At 41.5% G+C, this 15,009-nt stretch overlaps 1 protein-coding gene across 31 annotated transcripts in view; it reads left to right on the top strand.

Moving 5' to 3' along the window:
- Positions 1-14,151, top strand: part of LOC101892774 (sorbin and SH3 domain-containing protein 1) — a 51,484-nt gene extending 37,333 nt beyond the window's left edge. For 24 of the 31 annotated variants that reach the window (XM_059131082.1, XM_020034820.2, XM_020034824.2 and 21 more), the window contains 6 exons: positions 4,220-4,273; positions 11,656-11,989; positions 12,063-12,177; positions 12,250-12,465; positions 12,529-12,758; positions 13,498-14,151. In XM_059131082.1, the coding sequence (XP_058987065.1) occupies positions 4,220-4,273; positions 11,656-11,989; positions 12,063-12,177; positions 12,250-12,465; positions 12,529-12,758; positions 13,498-13,666 (1,118 nt within the window). In that variant the 3' untranslated portion in view covers positions 13,667-14,151. Of the gene's footprint in view, positions 1-95; positions 3,922-4,219; positions 4,274-4,611; positions 5,294-8,789; positions 9,020-11,655; positions 11,990-12,062; positions 12,178-12,249; positions 12,466-12,528; positions 12,759-13,497 lie in introns of those variants that run through there. The other 7 variants (XM_020034816.2, XM_020034805.2, XM_059131083.1 and 4 more) reach the window with 6 other exon arrangements.
- Positions 14,152-15,009: the final 858 nt, after the last annotated feature.

The raw sequence follows: 15,009 nt of genomic DNA, 5'->3' as shown, positions 1-15,009 counted from the left end.
GTTGGCGAAGCCGAGATCCACAATCGCACATGTTCTCTGTTAGCATTTTCCATATCCTTTTAATAAACGAATCATGTTATTTTCGCCCCATGTAGAAGGCGTGGCCGAACCTCTACCGTTTCATCCTGAGAAGGAGCGGAGTAATGTTTCCAGAGTTTCCAAAAGTCATGCCCTCGTTCATATCGCTCGATCAAGAGAAGCGAGAAATGATTTTACCACCCACGCCACCCAATCGCCAATCGGTTTATGCAAAATCTGCCGCAAAGAAGGCAAGCAAAGGTTCTGCCATACCCACCAGTTCTTCCTCGAGGCATGAGAAGTGCTTTAAAAGCCCAGAGAGTCCCGTACTTGGCGGCAACAAGCACGGAACGATTACCCTTCGAAAGTCGGCTAAACGAGGGGTCTTGTGTCGCTCAAAATCGGCCGGAGCGGTGTCATCGCTCCTGGCGAAGCCCATAGACAATCGAGCGAGCGGTGGGCGCAACAAACAGAACTACTTGCGAAGCGTGAGTCCTATGAGGCAAGCATCGGCCAGTCAGGCATTAATTTCCAGACGCAGCAGCCGTAGTCCGGTTGCATTTGGCCGCAGTATTTCGAAAGAACGGACATTTGCCGAAGAAAAGAAACGTCTAGAAAATTCGCTTCCACTTGACCGCTTTACATTTGAGGCCAGCACAAATATCTTGCGAGATCCGTCTCTAAAGTCGCCACAGGACGTTAAAAAGGCCGTTCGTTCGTTGGCCACTTGTGCCGTCCAGTCTAGAAGTCGCTCCGTACCACGGTTCTGTACTGGCTGTCGAAATCATGCTGCCGTGGAGAGTAATTTCATCGCTCGCCAGAGCCTATGCTATCCGGAAGTGGAACATTATGGCTTCACCGAATGGTTGCGTTCCCCAAATGTGGTGGGCGTCGGCAATTCGGCAGAGAGAAAACGTAGAGTCGAGAAGTCCTCCTCGGTCAAACAGATTTCAAAAGCTTATTCGAATATAAGCTTAGCAGGTAGCAATTCCACCTTTTCGCTGGGCCACATTGCAACAGTTCAGCCCCAATCGAAAGGCGGCCGTACCAAGATACTCGAGCCCAAAGAAGCTACTTGCAAGAAATTGACCCGCGAGGGGACAAAATCTAAAAAGAATGCAGCCATAAAAGCTAGTCAGCCAGTGGACCAACAGCTGGGAGCTTCCGATCAAGAGAAAGCAGCAAATGAGAGGAGTAAGCAACAGGTGTCGGCTGAGGAAGCCGATTATGCGTTTGTCGCTTCTGTTCGCGACAAGGCCCTTTTTTGGAACGATTATAATTTGCAGCAGACCAACTCACTGCCCTACAATCTGAAGCATCAAATGCCAGCAACGAACACAGCCTATCTCAGCAATGTCTCTGGTCACAAGTCCAGAAGTCTTAGCCCCAACCGCAAGCAATTGAACCGAGATGTCGGAGATGTTGTTCAAAGAACGACAACCTCCGCCGAAAGCGAGCCGATCGGTTATGACGCCGATGTGACCAGCAAATCTTTGAAAGAATTTTCTCCAACACGTGAGGTGCGTGTGCCACCATCGTCCACTGCTCGTAACGTACGTTCACCCTCGCGGCGCCGCATTGACAGTTGCCGCACTAGCCAAAGCAGCAGCAAAGTTGTGCGTGCCAGTAGTTTGTCGAGCGCCGAAGATCGCTCGAAACGCGGTCTATATTTGTGCGATGAACTGGCCCACAGCGCCACCTCCTTGGCCAGCAACGATCGCCACAGCCCGACCTGTCGATACTTACACAACTCCGAGCGTTTCGTAGAGTTGAACCGATTTTACAGCACATTGGAGCGCGTCGGTCAATTGGAAAGAGCCACATCCAAGACGGACTTCAAGCCGATCCGCAAAGAAAGCGAACTGCTCGACTATGAGGAGTGGCGTAGGATCCGCCTGCACGAACGAGCCGAGCGAGAATTGAACTACTTAGTGGGCAAACTCAAACATGATCAGCATGAAAAGAATCTGCTATTCATGCCCAAAGATGTGGAGGAGGTGAAGTGGCGCAAAGAAACCGATCCGGGACTTAATTCCCGTGAGAAGTCGGTAGAGGATTTGCGCGAAAACTTCGAAAGCATCCACTTCCTACACGACTGTCTGGATCAAACGAGAAAACCGTACTACAACATGCGGTATTGGCGCCGTAACACTGTCGCCGATTTGGCTCATAGCCTGGAGGCAAAACTGCATAACGCCGACCCACCGCCACCATCTACGAAGGAAATGCCCTTCAGCGAACAGCTGGTTGGCGCATTACCCAACGATCAAATAACTAAAATCAATCGCCAATTGAACGAAATATATTCATCGACTGCCGAAAATCCACAAGCCATACCATCCGAAGACTACGTAGTCACCGTGGAGCACCACAAAATGCCCAGTTCTTCGCAGGCCCTTAAAGTTCGTTGCAAATCGTCGATAACAAGAGACGAACTTTTGGACTCTTTTCTCAGAAAAAAAGACGCCTTGGCCACCACTGGAGTTAGCCCACAAAGCAAGCAAGGCCCTGATGACGGATCCCAGCCATGCATCGATTTGTCTCCACCCGAGATTCCTCCAGCACCCAAAATGGACCTGACTCCCGAAGCACAATCTCATGAAAACACCAATGTGAGCACTGCCGTGTCGGGCAGACGGGATAACACCGATATTACCCAGAAAATCAAATACTTTGAGGAGCGTAAGTACGAGAAACCGCCCAAGACCGTCTATCACGCGCGAGAGGACTCTTCGCCGGACGAGGACGAGATAATGCGCATGATTGAGGAGAAGATGCGTTCCAAACAGTATGGCAGCAATTTGCACCAGCACAAGGAACTCAGCTCCTCGCTAACGGACCTGTGTGAAATGTTTGGCGAGAAAAATTCATCGCGCGTAAATTTTCACCTACTCTCCCCCCAACAGAAGCCCCCCGATGAGTTTGATCACCACCATCACTGCCACCGTCAGCATCAACATCAACATCACGATGTCCTCACCGACATTTCTGAGGACTGCACGCCTTACAGCAGTCTCGAGTTCTTGGAGTCCTATTGCCGATCGAGAAGTGCTTCGCCCCAATCCCAGTGTTCCTCGTACTTGCAGCGAGTCAACACAGGTGATGTGCGTAAGATACGCAACAAGTTCGAGAGCTTGAGCTACAACACACCAAGGTCGAATCATTTTTTTGGACTACGTAAGCTGAGGAAGGTGCGCAGCGACCCTGAAATGAACACCACCACCATCAAGTCAGGGTCAAAAGACGCCTTAAAGGGGGGAGAGGTATCTTGGATCACTCACAAATTCGAAATCCACAATAAAATCGCCCAAACAAAAAGTGCCGCTGCGGACGGAACCCCAAGAATAGGTCGCCAGCACCGTAGATTCTCCCCACAACCGCTGAATCTCAAAAATCGACTAATGCCACATATCGACCGAATAAGCAAGACTGCCAGCTTGGGCAACCGGAACGGACGCTCCGTAAGCGACGATAATCGCTGTGACAGTCCCACCCGGAGCGCAAGCAGCGGCAGCGCGTCGCGTTGTAAGAAAACAAATCTGAGCAACACACGCTTTTCGCGTTCATCCCCCGATATCCACTGTGTCCCCAAGGAGTATATTCCTCAATACCTAACAGCCAGCTGGGCTGCCCACCGGTACCCCAGTCCCGAGCACAACAAGTTGAAAGACGATGGCGAGAGACAGCGCCAGGTAGGCCGCAAAACGCATTCGCCGGTTTCGCGAGCTCCCATGCCTCTGGCTAAGCCGAAATCTGGGGATATTTTTGCTAACCAAAAATTCGATCCGAAAATACACCAACCCAAAGCTCGCTACGTACCCGACGAAGCCATCACCAAGTGCAACGCTCGCCTCCAGTGGTCCAAAACGATGCCTCGTCGCGGAAACGCCGTATCATTCCAAGGTTCATTTCAACATTCTAACCCTAACATTTAGCTCATACTAAGATTGTGAAACTATACTATCGCCTTAACGTTCTTCGTCCGTCTCTTCTGTCATTCTATTAACCTGCTAGTTTGCTAGTTCTTTGGCCTTTTCCATTCCTATGAACATTCCTCGCGTCAGCTCTTGATGATGAGATTCTCAATTTTGCTTTTTCTTTTTCCCTAAAATGTCTTCCAACCACCCACCCACTACCACCACTGTATCCGGTATCCGTATTGGTTTCCCTAATTCAAAATTGCCCTGTGATCAACAACTAGATTATGACTCGCCCCAAGTTCCACCACCACCCCAGAGTGATGTGACAGATAAAGGTGAGTGTCGAATAGAAATAACAAAAAACTACAATACAGAAGGCAAAAGTAGCCACCGCTTCGTTCGACTGCGCCGAGTGCAGCAACTCAACTAACAAACCAAACATCCCATCTAGCACACTTGTGCTACCAAAATCAAACCTCAAATGGAGCGAAATCAATAAAACAAATCGCCGAGCGAGACAACCGAATGGCCTCCTTTCGGAGCAGAATTAGCGGAACTGCGCACTGTGTGCCCCGTTGTCAGCGAACACCGACAAGTCGCTGACGACAGGTGTTGGTTACCAAGTTACCACCACCATCGGACTGACATAGTGGCACAGTACGAAGGGAAACAATTGTAGACTCAGTACGGAACTAGCTAGACCACAGACAGCCATTAGAATAGTTAGCTCAGTGAAATTAAAAACATAGTATTTGAAAATCATTTAATACAGTTCTGCCACTTGAGCACACATCCTGTCAAAATATGTGACATCGATTGCCCGAAAGTCCTGAAACCTAGAATCCTGGCGATGTTGTACAACAACAGGGAACAGGCGGCGGACAGCAATTGCAATCGGCAGTTGAAAACGCCGCCACTACGTGCCGCAGTAAGGGGACCACCGTTTAGTTACAACTACTGTACGCCTGAAATTGGGTCATGCGACAACTGGAAAACTGCAAGACATTCGAGAACGGCGAACCCAATGCTAGCACTTGGAACGATCCACCAGGAACAGTCCACTCATAAACGACACCCTGCCATGCTAACCAAAAGCGAATATTGTGAAGTACCAAACTGTGGCAAGCTGTTGTGGGTCTCGCGCGACTCGCACAAAAGCCGTAGCACACCGTCCCTGGTAACTGGTGGTTCCAACAATAATGACATGTTTCCATATAACATAAGAACCGGCCTTCGAATCCAGCCCTTTACACCGCAGCCTAGCCAAAAACAGTCTTACTTAGCTAATCAAAGTGCCATTCGGACAGCCCTGCCGTTGCTGATGTGTCAAAGCCAAGCCGGAAGGCGCAGCACACGTAAGACAGCTATTGACAAACAAAAAAAAAATGCATCAACAACCATCCCAACCCAACGTAACCCAACGCAACCACCCCACAAATCTGTAGGCTGATGAAACACATACACACATACCTTATTTACGAATGTTTATTCAAATGGTGCAAGCCTGATGCAGGGGTCTATAAGACCAGTTAATGATTTGCATAACTATGGTCCATTCGGCCGTTCTTATCGGCAAATTTAAGGAAAACACGGACTGAGACAGTATTTGCTATCAATAACTTCTATGCAGCCATGAAGTCAGAGCATTTTCGAAGTCATCATTTCTTTAAAAAATTATTAAAAAATTAGTATTTAAGCGTAAGATCTCTTCGCAGTCTTGCAATCAAAGCCTACATAAGGACTACTTTTGACAATAAACTTAGTAGATTTGCACTGTTGTAATTTGACTCTCATTGAATTTCCAATAACAGTATGTCTTTTGACAGCAAACTTAGTTGGCAGATGGGCCTACTAGTCGACCTAATATATGCCCTGTTTCTAATGAACGAAAACATACCCACATACCATTTACAAGATTGTGTGTACCTGGCTTCAGGATTGTGATTTTTACATTTAATCAATCTGCCCTACCTTGTAATTATTGTGGCATGATTTCATGCTCTTATATCATGTATGAATCACTGTGTAAACATCTTACATACGTACGAACATGTCTAGACAAATGTATGTAGAAGTGTTATCTGGCGTTGAAACCCCCATACGCCACTCTGAGAGCTACATATTCCAGTTGCTCTGCGAAACGGTTATCTCTGCTCTGAGAACCTGATATTGTGTTCAGAAATGAAAGGGTTCGGATGACCTAAGCTATGGCAGCATAAATGCAGACATCAGTTCCCAAAAAAAACTCATAGCTCAAGCCGCTATCAATGGTCCTTCGGAAAAAAATTATAGAAGCATTGGAACCTTTACACTAAAATTACCAATTAAGGATTTTAAATGATTCCTCTCGGGGGGAGAGGGACCAACACGAACATAGTGTCTGTTGCACAAGCAAAGTTTGTCAAAGCCATTTTAAATAATACTATCTTAAGTCCTAACAGGAGCACGAGTTTTTAAATATCTATAGCTCTTTTACAAAATATCATTTTCGTCCTGCGTGAGATTTGTCATTGCTTAATGTTTTCTCGCAATTTTAAAATTTTATATTAAATGCGAGAAATCTTAACCATATGGTCCATCTATTCGAAAATGATTTGAAGAAAACATCTCGATGTTGAAATTATGGCCCGATTCGAGAACTCCCTTCGAAATTTGGGGTGTATGGAATTCAGACAATATGGCAAGGCATAGGAAACCTTGAATTAGATTTCGTCCAAGTATGTGTGAGGTCTAAAACACTTGTCCTTTATATAGTCGTTTTATAAGGAAGGTGTTAAGTCTGGACGTTAATATTCCTATACCTGTCATTCCTTTTAATAAAAATCACAAGAGGTCTTTTTTACATATCCAGTAGGAATCACTCAGAAAGCAATTTCTCCCTCATTTTTGGCACAAAGACAACATCCAGTAACATTTTGTTACAATAATTACAGCAAAGACAACACAAAATATTTATCTTTAGTTCATTTTCAAACCTTGGGTGAGAGAGAGAGAGAGAGAGAGAGAGTGAGATTACTTACAGTGTACAATGCTTTCATTCGTCGTTGTCGGACTTTCAGCCAGTGTGACCGCTGGAAATTTTCAAAAAGTATCACAAAAAGTATCATTTCTTGAAAAAAGAGGCACATATCATTTGAAATGGTGGCACAAAAAGTGGCACAATTTATTTCACATTTTATTTAAAAAATAACAGTTTAGAACAAAACAACAAATTCATCTATATGTAATACTATATAGTAATAATATATGTATGTACATATTGCATATTTAACCAGTAAAGAAAGCCTTAAAGTCGGGCGGGGTCGACTTTATGATACCCTACACCACTTTGCTAATTTAGTAGCGCTCCGCATAACAATTAAAATTGTTTATGGGAGTACTCAATCATACACGCTATGATTATAATTATAATTTAAAGTTCAAAGAACTATATATGCCGAAGCATTTGTATCTTTTAAATTCGGGCTTGTATTGCCCATTTGGTGCACAATTAGTTTGAAATCGGATAAAGATATATATGGGAGCTATATCCAAATCGGAACCGATCTCGATAAAATTTGGCAAAGATATTTCTGAGCTGTATTTGATACATTTCCCTGAATATCATTGTTACAGAGTGCATATTACGGCTGCGGAGGACAAAAATAACAAATGGGATGAACAATATATATGGGAGCTATAGCTATATTTGAACCGATTTAACATACTTATTTTCAGGTTTAATTTGGCTGTATGTGCAAAATTCCATACTATTCGGGCCGATATTACACGTTTTGTGCACAATAAAAGGCAAATCGGACGAAGATATATATGGGAGCTATATCTAAATTTTGACCGATTATCTTTAATTTCTATAGAGTTCGTCCTTGGGCCAAACGAAAGATTGGTGCAAAATTTCATCCGGATAGGGTAATAAATGCGAACTGTACTTTGTTTTCAAAAATACATGCGAACTTTGAATACCCTCAATCATATGGTACAAATTTGGCAATTTTCAAAAAACTAAAATACATTAAAAATTCTGTGAAAATCTTAAAAATACCGAATGTAGCCGGATATTAGGGTCTATACGACGACGTGGATCTGCATACGCAACTTTTTTCATAAGCCTGCACAGACAATTTTCTGGCATAGGATGTAGTATCCGTTACGAACTTCAAATACAAAATTTGAAATAATTCCGATAAATAATGGGGGTACCGTAATATGGGGGCTATACGAAGACGTGGACCATCACGAAAAATTTTCTGTCACAGGTTGTAATATCCATTACGAACTTCAAATGCGAAAATTGAAACAATTCCGGTAAATAATGTCGCTAGAATCATCAAAATGCCGAATATCGGGGGGTACCGTTATATGGGGGTTATACGAAGACGTGGACCTGCACAGACAATTTTCTGTCATAGGCTGTAGTAAAGTAATTAAAAATGTCTCTTAACAGTTGTTCCAGAAATAAACAAACAGAACAATGTTGACAACTTTGAGCATGCGAAAACCTCTTACAAACACCTAATATAAGAGCGTTCGCTCTGAAATATCGCAAATTGGAAATGGCAGCGTACGAAGCTTTTCATTGTTTCATTTCATTGTTTTAAATACAGCGTTTAGATTAAAATATATGTAGTTTAAGAAAAGGTGGCACAATGTATAAAAAAGTGGCACAAAAATTCAAAAAAGTGGCTCATTTAGGATCAAAATAAAAAAGTGGCACAAAGGTATCAAAGCCCAAAAAAGGTGGCAAAATTGATACTTTAGTGGCACAACGGTCACGCTGCTTTCAGCACAACACACATCCAAATATCTTCGAAGAGATTCGTTCAAATTTACGATCACTGGGACCTTTAGCTGGTTGAACATGCTCGCAGTCATTTAGTGCAGATTGATCCACGGAAGCGGTTACCTCTATTGGTTATTCCGCCGAATGCCGTCGAAGCGCGGACGAGAAAGTAAAAAACAATCTACGTACTGCTAATTTACAAAACAATTTACGAATTATATTTCATTGCCACATTCATTGGATTGCTGTGCTGGTGAAGTGCCGCGACAGTGTTTGCTTGAATGTGCGGATGTGTGTGTGTGTGAGTGTACTTCTTATCTAGTAAATAGGCGAATGTAATCTGCTTACATGAAAAGCAACAATGCTTCCGCCGCTTTCCCCCCCATCGGCAACTGGGCAATGTCGTCGTACGATTAAGCCACTTCGAGCCGCGTAAATGAATTTATGTATTCGTTGGGCTTGTGCTGTGCGTTTTAAAAGCCAACGGATTTGCCAAACTGACAACAACAAAAACAACAAATTACAAAGTGAAAGTGAAATCAGTCGATGAATTTTTGCATGTGACAACAAACAAATGTTGGCGGGCAGTGATGCCCCAGGTTTGAAAGAAGAGTTGGTCAGACCAAGTGTCTAGCCACGATACATATTTCGTCGGTTCCCTATTGAAACAATACTCCTAATAACCGCAAGTGACTTAGTGCGCCAATTACTCCTGTTATCCAGTCGTTGAAGGGTGATTGAACGACAATAAAATAGCAACGAAACGACATTCAAATTGCTACAGCGTTTTTTTCTTTTCTTCAATTATTTGATACTTCAACTCCAGCTATGCAGCATTTGTATTCTATTGCATGTGTGTCCCTTGGCAGAAGCATGAAGGCATCGTAGGAAATACGGCTTTCACTGTCGACATTCTTGGTCATTTGCGCGACCGTGCAAAACCAAAAGCCTTAAATCGTGATTTGACAAAACTTTGAAGCAGATCCTCATATTTATCAACAATTAAGAGAAAAACAAGTAAAAAAACATTAAGTTCGGCCGGGCCAAACTTTTAATACCCTCCACCTTAGGGTAAAAGAAACATTAGAAGAAATGTGGCAAAAACCATTAAAATGCCGATTATGGGGAGGTACCGTTATATGGGGGCTATACCAAAACGTGGACCTATAATTACAATGTTTCGCCACCGGAGCTGGAACCCATTATGACCCACAAATACCAATTTTTAGACAAATCAGTGAAAAAAATGTGGCAAAAACCATCAAAATACCGAATATCGGGAGGTACCGTAATAGGGGGGCTATACCAAAAAGTGGACCTATAATTACAATGTTTCGCCACCGGAGCTGGAACTCATTATGACCAACAAATACCGATTTTCAGACAAATCCGTGAAAAAATGTGGTAAAAAAACTAAAATACTAAATATCGGGAGGTACCTTTATATGGGGGCTATACCACAACGTGGACCTATACATGCAATGTTTTGCCACACGCTCAGGGACCCGCTATGACCTACAAATACCAATTTTAAGACAAATCCGTGAAAAAATGTGGCATAAATCATCAAAATACCGAATATCGGGAGGTACCGTTATATGGGGACTATACCAGAACGTGGACCGATATATCTCATTTTCAATACCAACCATCCTAGACACAATGCAAATAGCTCTGCTAAATTTTGGAGCTCTACGTCAAATAATGTGGGCTGTATCGTGATTTCAACAGACAGACAGACGGACAGACAGACAGACAGACAGACGGACATCGTTAAATCGACTTAGAATTTTATGCTGATTATGAATATATATACTTTATGGGGTCTAAAACGAATATTTAGGGATGTTACAAACGGAATGACAAAGTTAATATACCCTCCTTTCCAAGGTGGAGGGTATAATGATGGGGAAAATGTTTTTTTTTTTTGCAATTTGACGTCACTATAAGCATTATTGGTTGTAATAGAAACAACCCTGGACCAAGTCCATTGATTACAAAGGCTGTAGAGAAAAGTTTCGAGGAGTGATTGGCATACGTCGTCATTTCAAAGTATAGGAAACAGGATAATTTCGCAATCGGATCGACTATAGCTACATGTCTAAAATATCTTATTTATCCGAAGGCATCTGTTGAAAAGGGCATTCAATATTCAGTAAATCTTTAATGTGATAATTGTGGGACATATTGCTTTACAAGATGTAATCTAATCAATCACTACAGACTTCGAAAGATCTGAGTGTGACCGTCTTCTGTTAATTTTGTTTTTGCATTTATTGTTAAACAAAAACAAAAAATGTTCAAAATCAATGTTTGTATATGTGTGTCTCTTGTTTTGAATAAAACAGAAAATAGAGTTGAAATTATTTCAAATTCAGGTGCAACAGAAATACATATTTTCGACGTTAATGAGCGGATAAAACTGTGGAATAACCCCAACATTTCGTTCCAATTGTTGCATATTTTAATGTCTATTTGACACCATAAGACTCCGGTACGGAGTTGTCTTTTTCTAGTTTTTTTTTTTTGAAGTTGAACAACCTTTATAAGTGAGCCATACACATATGTATACAAATTGTGTATATGCTTTGACAGCATAGAGCCACCTCCTTTTGTTGTTCCATGCACCATGCTTGTACATATATTTCGAATCATATTTTTATTTTACAACACGTTCTTTCGCTATCCCAAAGTAGTCAGGCTAAATTCGATTGTTGATGTTTAAGTCAAACCCATTAGACGGGAACAGGGATAGTTTTTTAAGGGGCATGGGGCAAATCGGTCCAATGTCCTGCGATCCCTTTCTACAACAATAATATGTATAGATATTCTTGTAGTATGCAGCGGTGCGAAAAGTGTGAAAGTGAAATAAAATACAAACGCGAACCTGATTCTAAAACTTTCCTTATTAATAAGAACACAATTTTATTTTCACAGTCTCACCAAATCGTTACTATGAATCGGACGTGAACATACACTTCAAAACACCTGTACGCCAGGAGCTTAAATCTCCACTATCGGAGGAGGAATTGGCCCTTCGCCAGGCCCAACAAATGCAAAAACTATACCAAGAAGAGAGGCGACGCAAATATTTGCAGGAACTACAAGACATGAATTCGCGTCGTCACACGGATAACTTCACTCCGTCACAAAAATCACCCATACCGCTGAATCGCTACGACGATTTCCCTGCAGATTTGGCGCCCAAGAACTTGAGCCAAATTAAATCGGTCGCAAGAGCCTTGTACAATTTTCAGGCGCAGAATTCCAAGTGAGTTTAAAAACTTTAAAGCATAAGTCTTGGTAAGTTAGTCACGAGTACACATTATTTGGAATCATTGCAGAGAACTAAGCTTTAAGAAAGGCGACATCATATATATCAGGCGGGCCATTGATAAAAACTGGTATGAAGGGGAACACAACGCCATGATTGGCCTATTTCCAGCCAACTATGTGGAGGTAAGTGGCTCGATTTTAAATACAAGTTGGCAGATAGATAATAACCCCCTACCACCCATTTCATTCCAACAGATTGTTAACAGAGATATCAATCAGCCACAGCAGGCACCTCGCAGCAAACCTTCCGAAGGTCAGGCCAGGGCAAAGTACAATTTTCAGGCTCAGTCAGCTGTTGAGTTGTCGCTGAATAAAGGGGAATTGGTGGCATTAACCAGGCGTGTGGATGATAACTGGTTCGAGGGCAGAATAGCCAATCGCAAAGGCATCTTCCCAGTTTCATATGTCGAGGTAAAAACCGACCCCCATTCTCATTGAACAATTTCGACTACAGTAATATATCTTTTTACGCAGGTGCTAACCGACATTGGTGCAGAGGATATTGCCGCTAAGACGACAACAGTACAACAAACATCCACAGTCAATTATCGTCCTTCACTGGATGCCCTGCGCACAAACATCAACAACGAGTTTAACACCTTGACTCGAAACGGAGTCCAACCACCAAATTCTATATTAAGGGAGACGCGTCCCGATCATAAGATCGATATCTTGCATGTGGATACCAGTTCGGAGCCCCTGGTGTAAGTATGCTTCATAATCTGCTGATTCGAATTTTTTCGATGATAAGCGATGAGAGCATTCCGTTGTCTGTATATTCAGTGGTATATGACGACATGACGACGTGATAAAGTGGGATTCGTAGAAAAAATAAATGTTTTAAACTTGAAACCACTATTAGAGTGAATGCGGCCATGTGGACTGGCGAATCATAGGAAAATAACAGCAATTCACCTCATGTCGTAACTCAGAGCTAATCGAGGGAGGGTGTATATACTTCGTTATTCCTTGTGAACTAAATATCAATTTGATTTAGCCCTTTCAGTGTTTTTGTCAAATATATTTGACATTTAAAAGTACTCTCTTTCTTTGCCATTTTTTGTTTTTCTTACGAACCGTTATTTTTGATATTTTTTAATAACAGACACGTTCGCTATTGCATAATATTGCAGTTCTATTCTATTAGTTTCGTTTTCGAATTTCTGAGCACATTTTAGTAAATTAGTACGGAATTTCAGATTTTTATCTCGACAAAAATTTTCATTGACATTGAAAGGGTTAGTCAACGAATTGAGATAGAATGTTTCAAATTCTTCCTTTACTTGACACCTTACAAAAAATATCACTATCAGAATATTCATGAATAAAGCCTTCCGCATTGCCTTCATAAGTTTTTGTTTTCACATCTGTGGTATTGCCATAAAACCACCACGACATATGTTTATTTATTATTATTATTATTTTCTTTCATTTATCTTGCAGATATCGCGCTCTTTACAAATACCGCCCACAAAACTCGGATGAATTGGAACTATTGGAAGGTGATATCGTCCATGTTCTGGAAAAATGCGATGACGGCTGGTATGTGGGGACATCGCAGAGAACCGGTTGCTTCGGCACATTTCCAGGAAATTATGTTGAGAGGCTGTAAAATTGTTCATTGCCACTGATGCATGTCGTCCAGGGAACCAAAAGCCTCCATGTCTATACATATTTATATACAAACATATCTACAAAGATATACCAATAGAAATGTTATCGTGTGTTGTTATACAAATTATATTATTGCTAAAATCTATTTAAACTATCGCAAAGCAAAACAGATCGGAATGGAATTGTTAATTTTGTTATTTGCAGCACTCCTAACCGTGCCCAATGTTTATTTTTTTTTCTTATTTTTGTTCGCCAACGTGACAGTGCCTGCCTGCGGAACTTAATGAATGTAACACTTTCCGATATTATTATCACTAACTTAATTATTTTATGTGTATCTTAACTTTATTGTTCTCCGTGTGCACCTTAAATACGTTTCAATGCGCAATATTGTATTTTATTGTTCTCCTCGCCTTTCCAGTTTTTGTTTTATTTTAACTAGTCAAAGCTATAATCCCAAATATATTTAATTTTTTCGTTTCATTTTGTAAGAGTATTTAATTATTTATTATGTCGAGGGTTAAGTTATTGTCTATTACCGTCTAATAAATATTGATATTGAGTTTTGTTTCGTTAACTAAATAAAAGAGAACACAAATAAATTAGTTATTTACACCAAATCAATGTATGTTAATTTACATGTAAATGGGTACATATATAGAATTTAATAACTTTTTAAAAGGTCTGAGGCTGCGAAAACGTTCGCCTCAATTAATATACTATTTGAAACACCCGAAAGAAGATTACATTGGAAAGTTTTACGCGAATCGAATCTAATAAGACACAGGAAGGGAATTCGGACCGTAGCCAGCCTTCGTTCGCCGTCAAAAGTATTTTTACGAAGGACCTGTAATTTGGCATATTTGTAATGACGTACAGTTGTAATGAATTATAGGAGTTGAATGCTGTAGTTATCGGCAGTTTAAGTCGTCATTTCTCTGATGCAAATCAAATTTCTTTAATGTTTTTTTTTTTTCAATCGTTTTATACTCCAAACAAAACAAAATCACAAGCATTTCAATGCCGAAGTACACAAACAATACGATTGCCTTATTGTACATCGATTGTGGTTTGCGAACACTGTCGTTTGCAAACGAATCGCCGGGAAACGTTTCCAAACGTTTGCTGTGCGAAATAATGACTGGTACATTTAGAGCTGTCATTCTACATATAGTTTTTTGTACCGTAGCCGCTGTATGATAGACATACAGGCATGTCACAGGAACGAATTCCGAACGAAAGTGATTTAAACAAACCAGTTTTTTCTTCCAACAAAAATTCCATATTTACGCTGAATAAAGAGATTTTAGCAGTTTACCAAAGCGTACGGAATCTGAAGAA

Source organism: Musca domestica, unplaced genomic scaffold (assembly GCF_030504385.1).
Source record: "Musca domestica strain aabys unplaced genomic scaffold, Musca_domestica.polishedcontigs.V.1.1 8, whole genome shotgun sequence".
NCBI lineage: Eukaryota > Metazoa > Arthropoda > Insecta > Diptera > Muscidae > Musca > Musca domestica.
The sequence above is the reverse complement of the archived record's forward strand: the minus strand, read 5'-3'. Positions and strand labels throughout refer to the sequence as shown.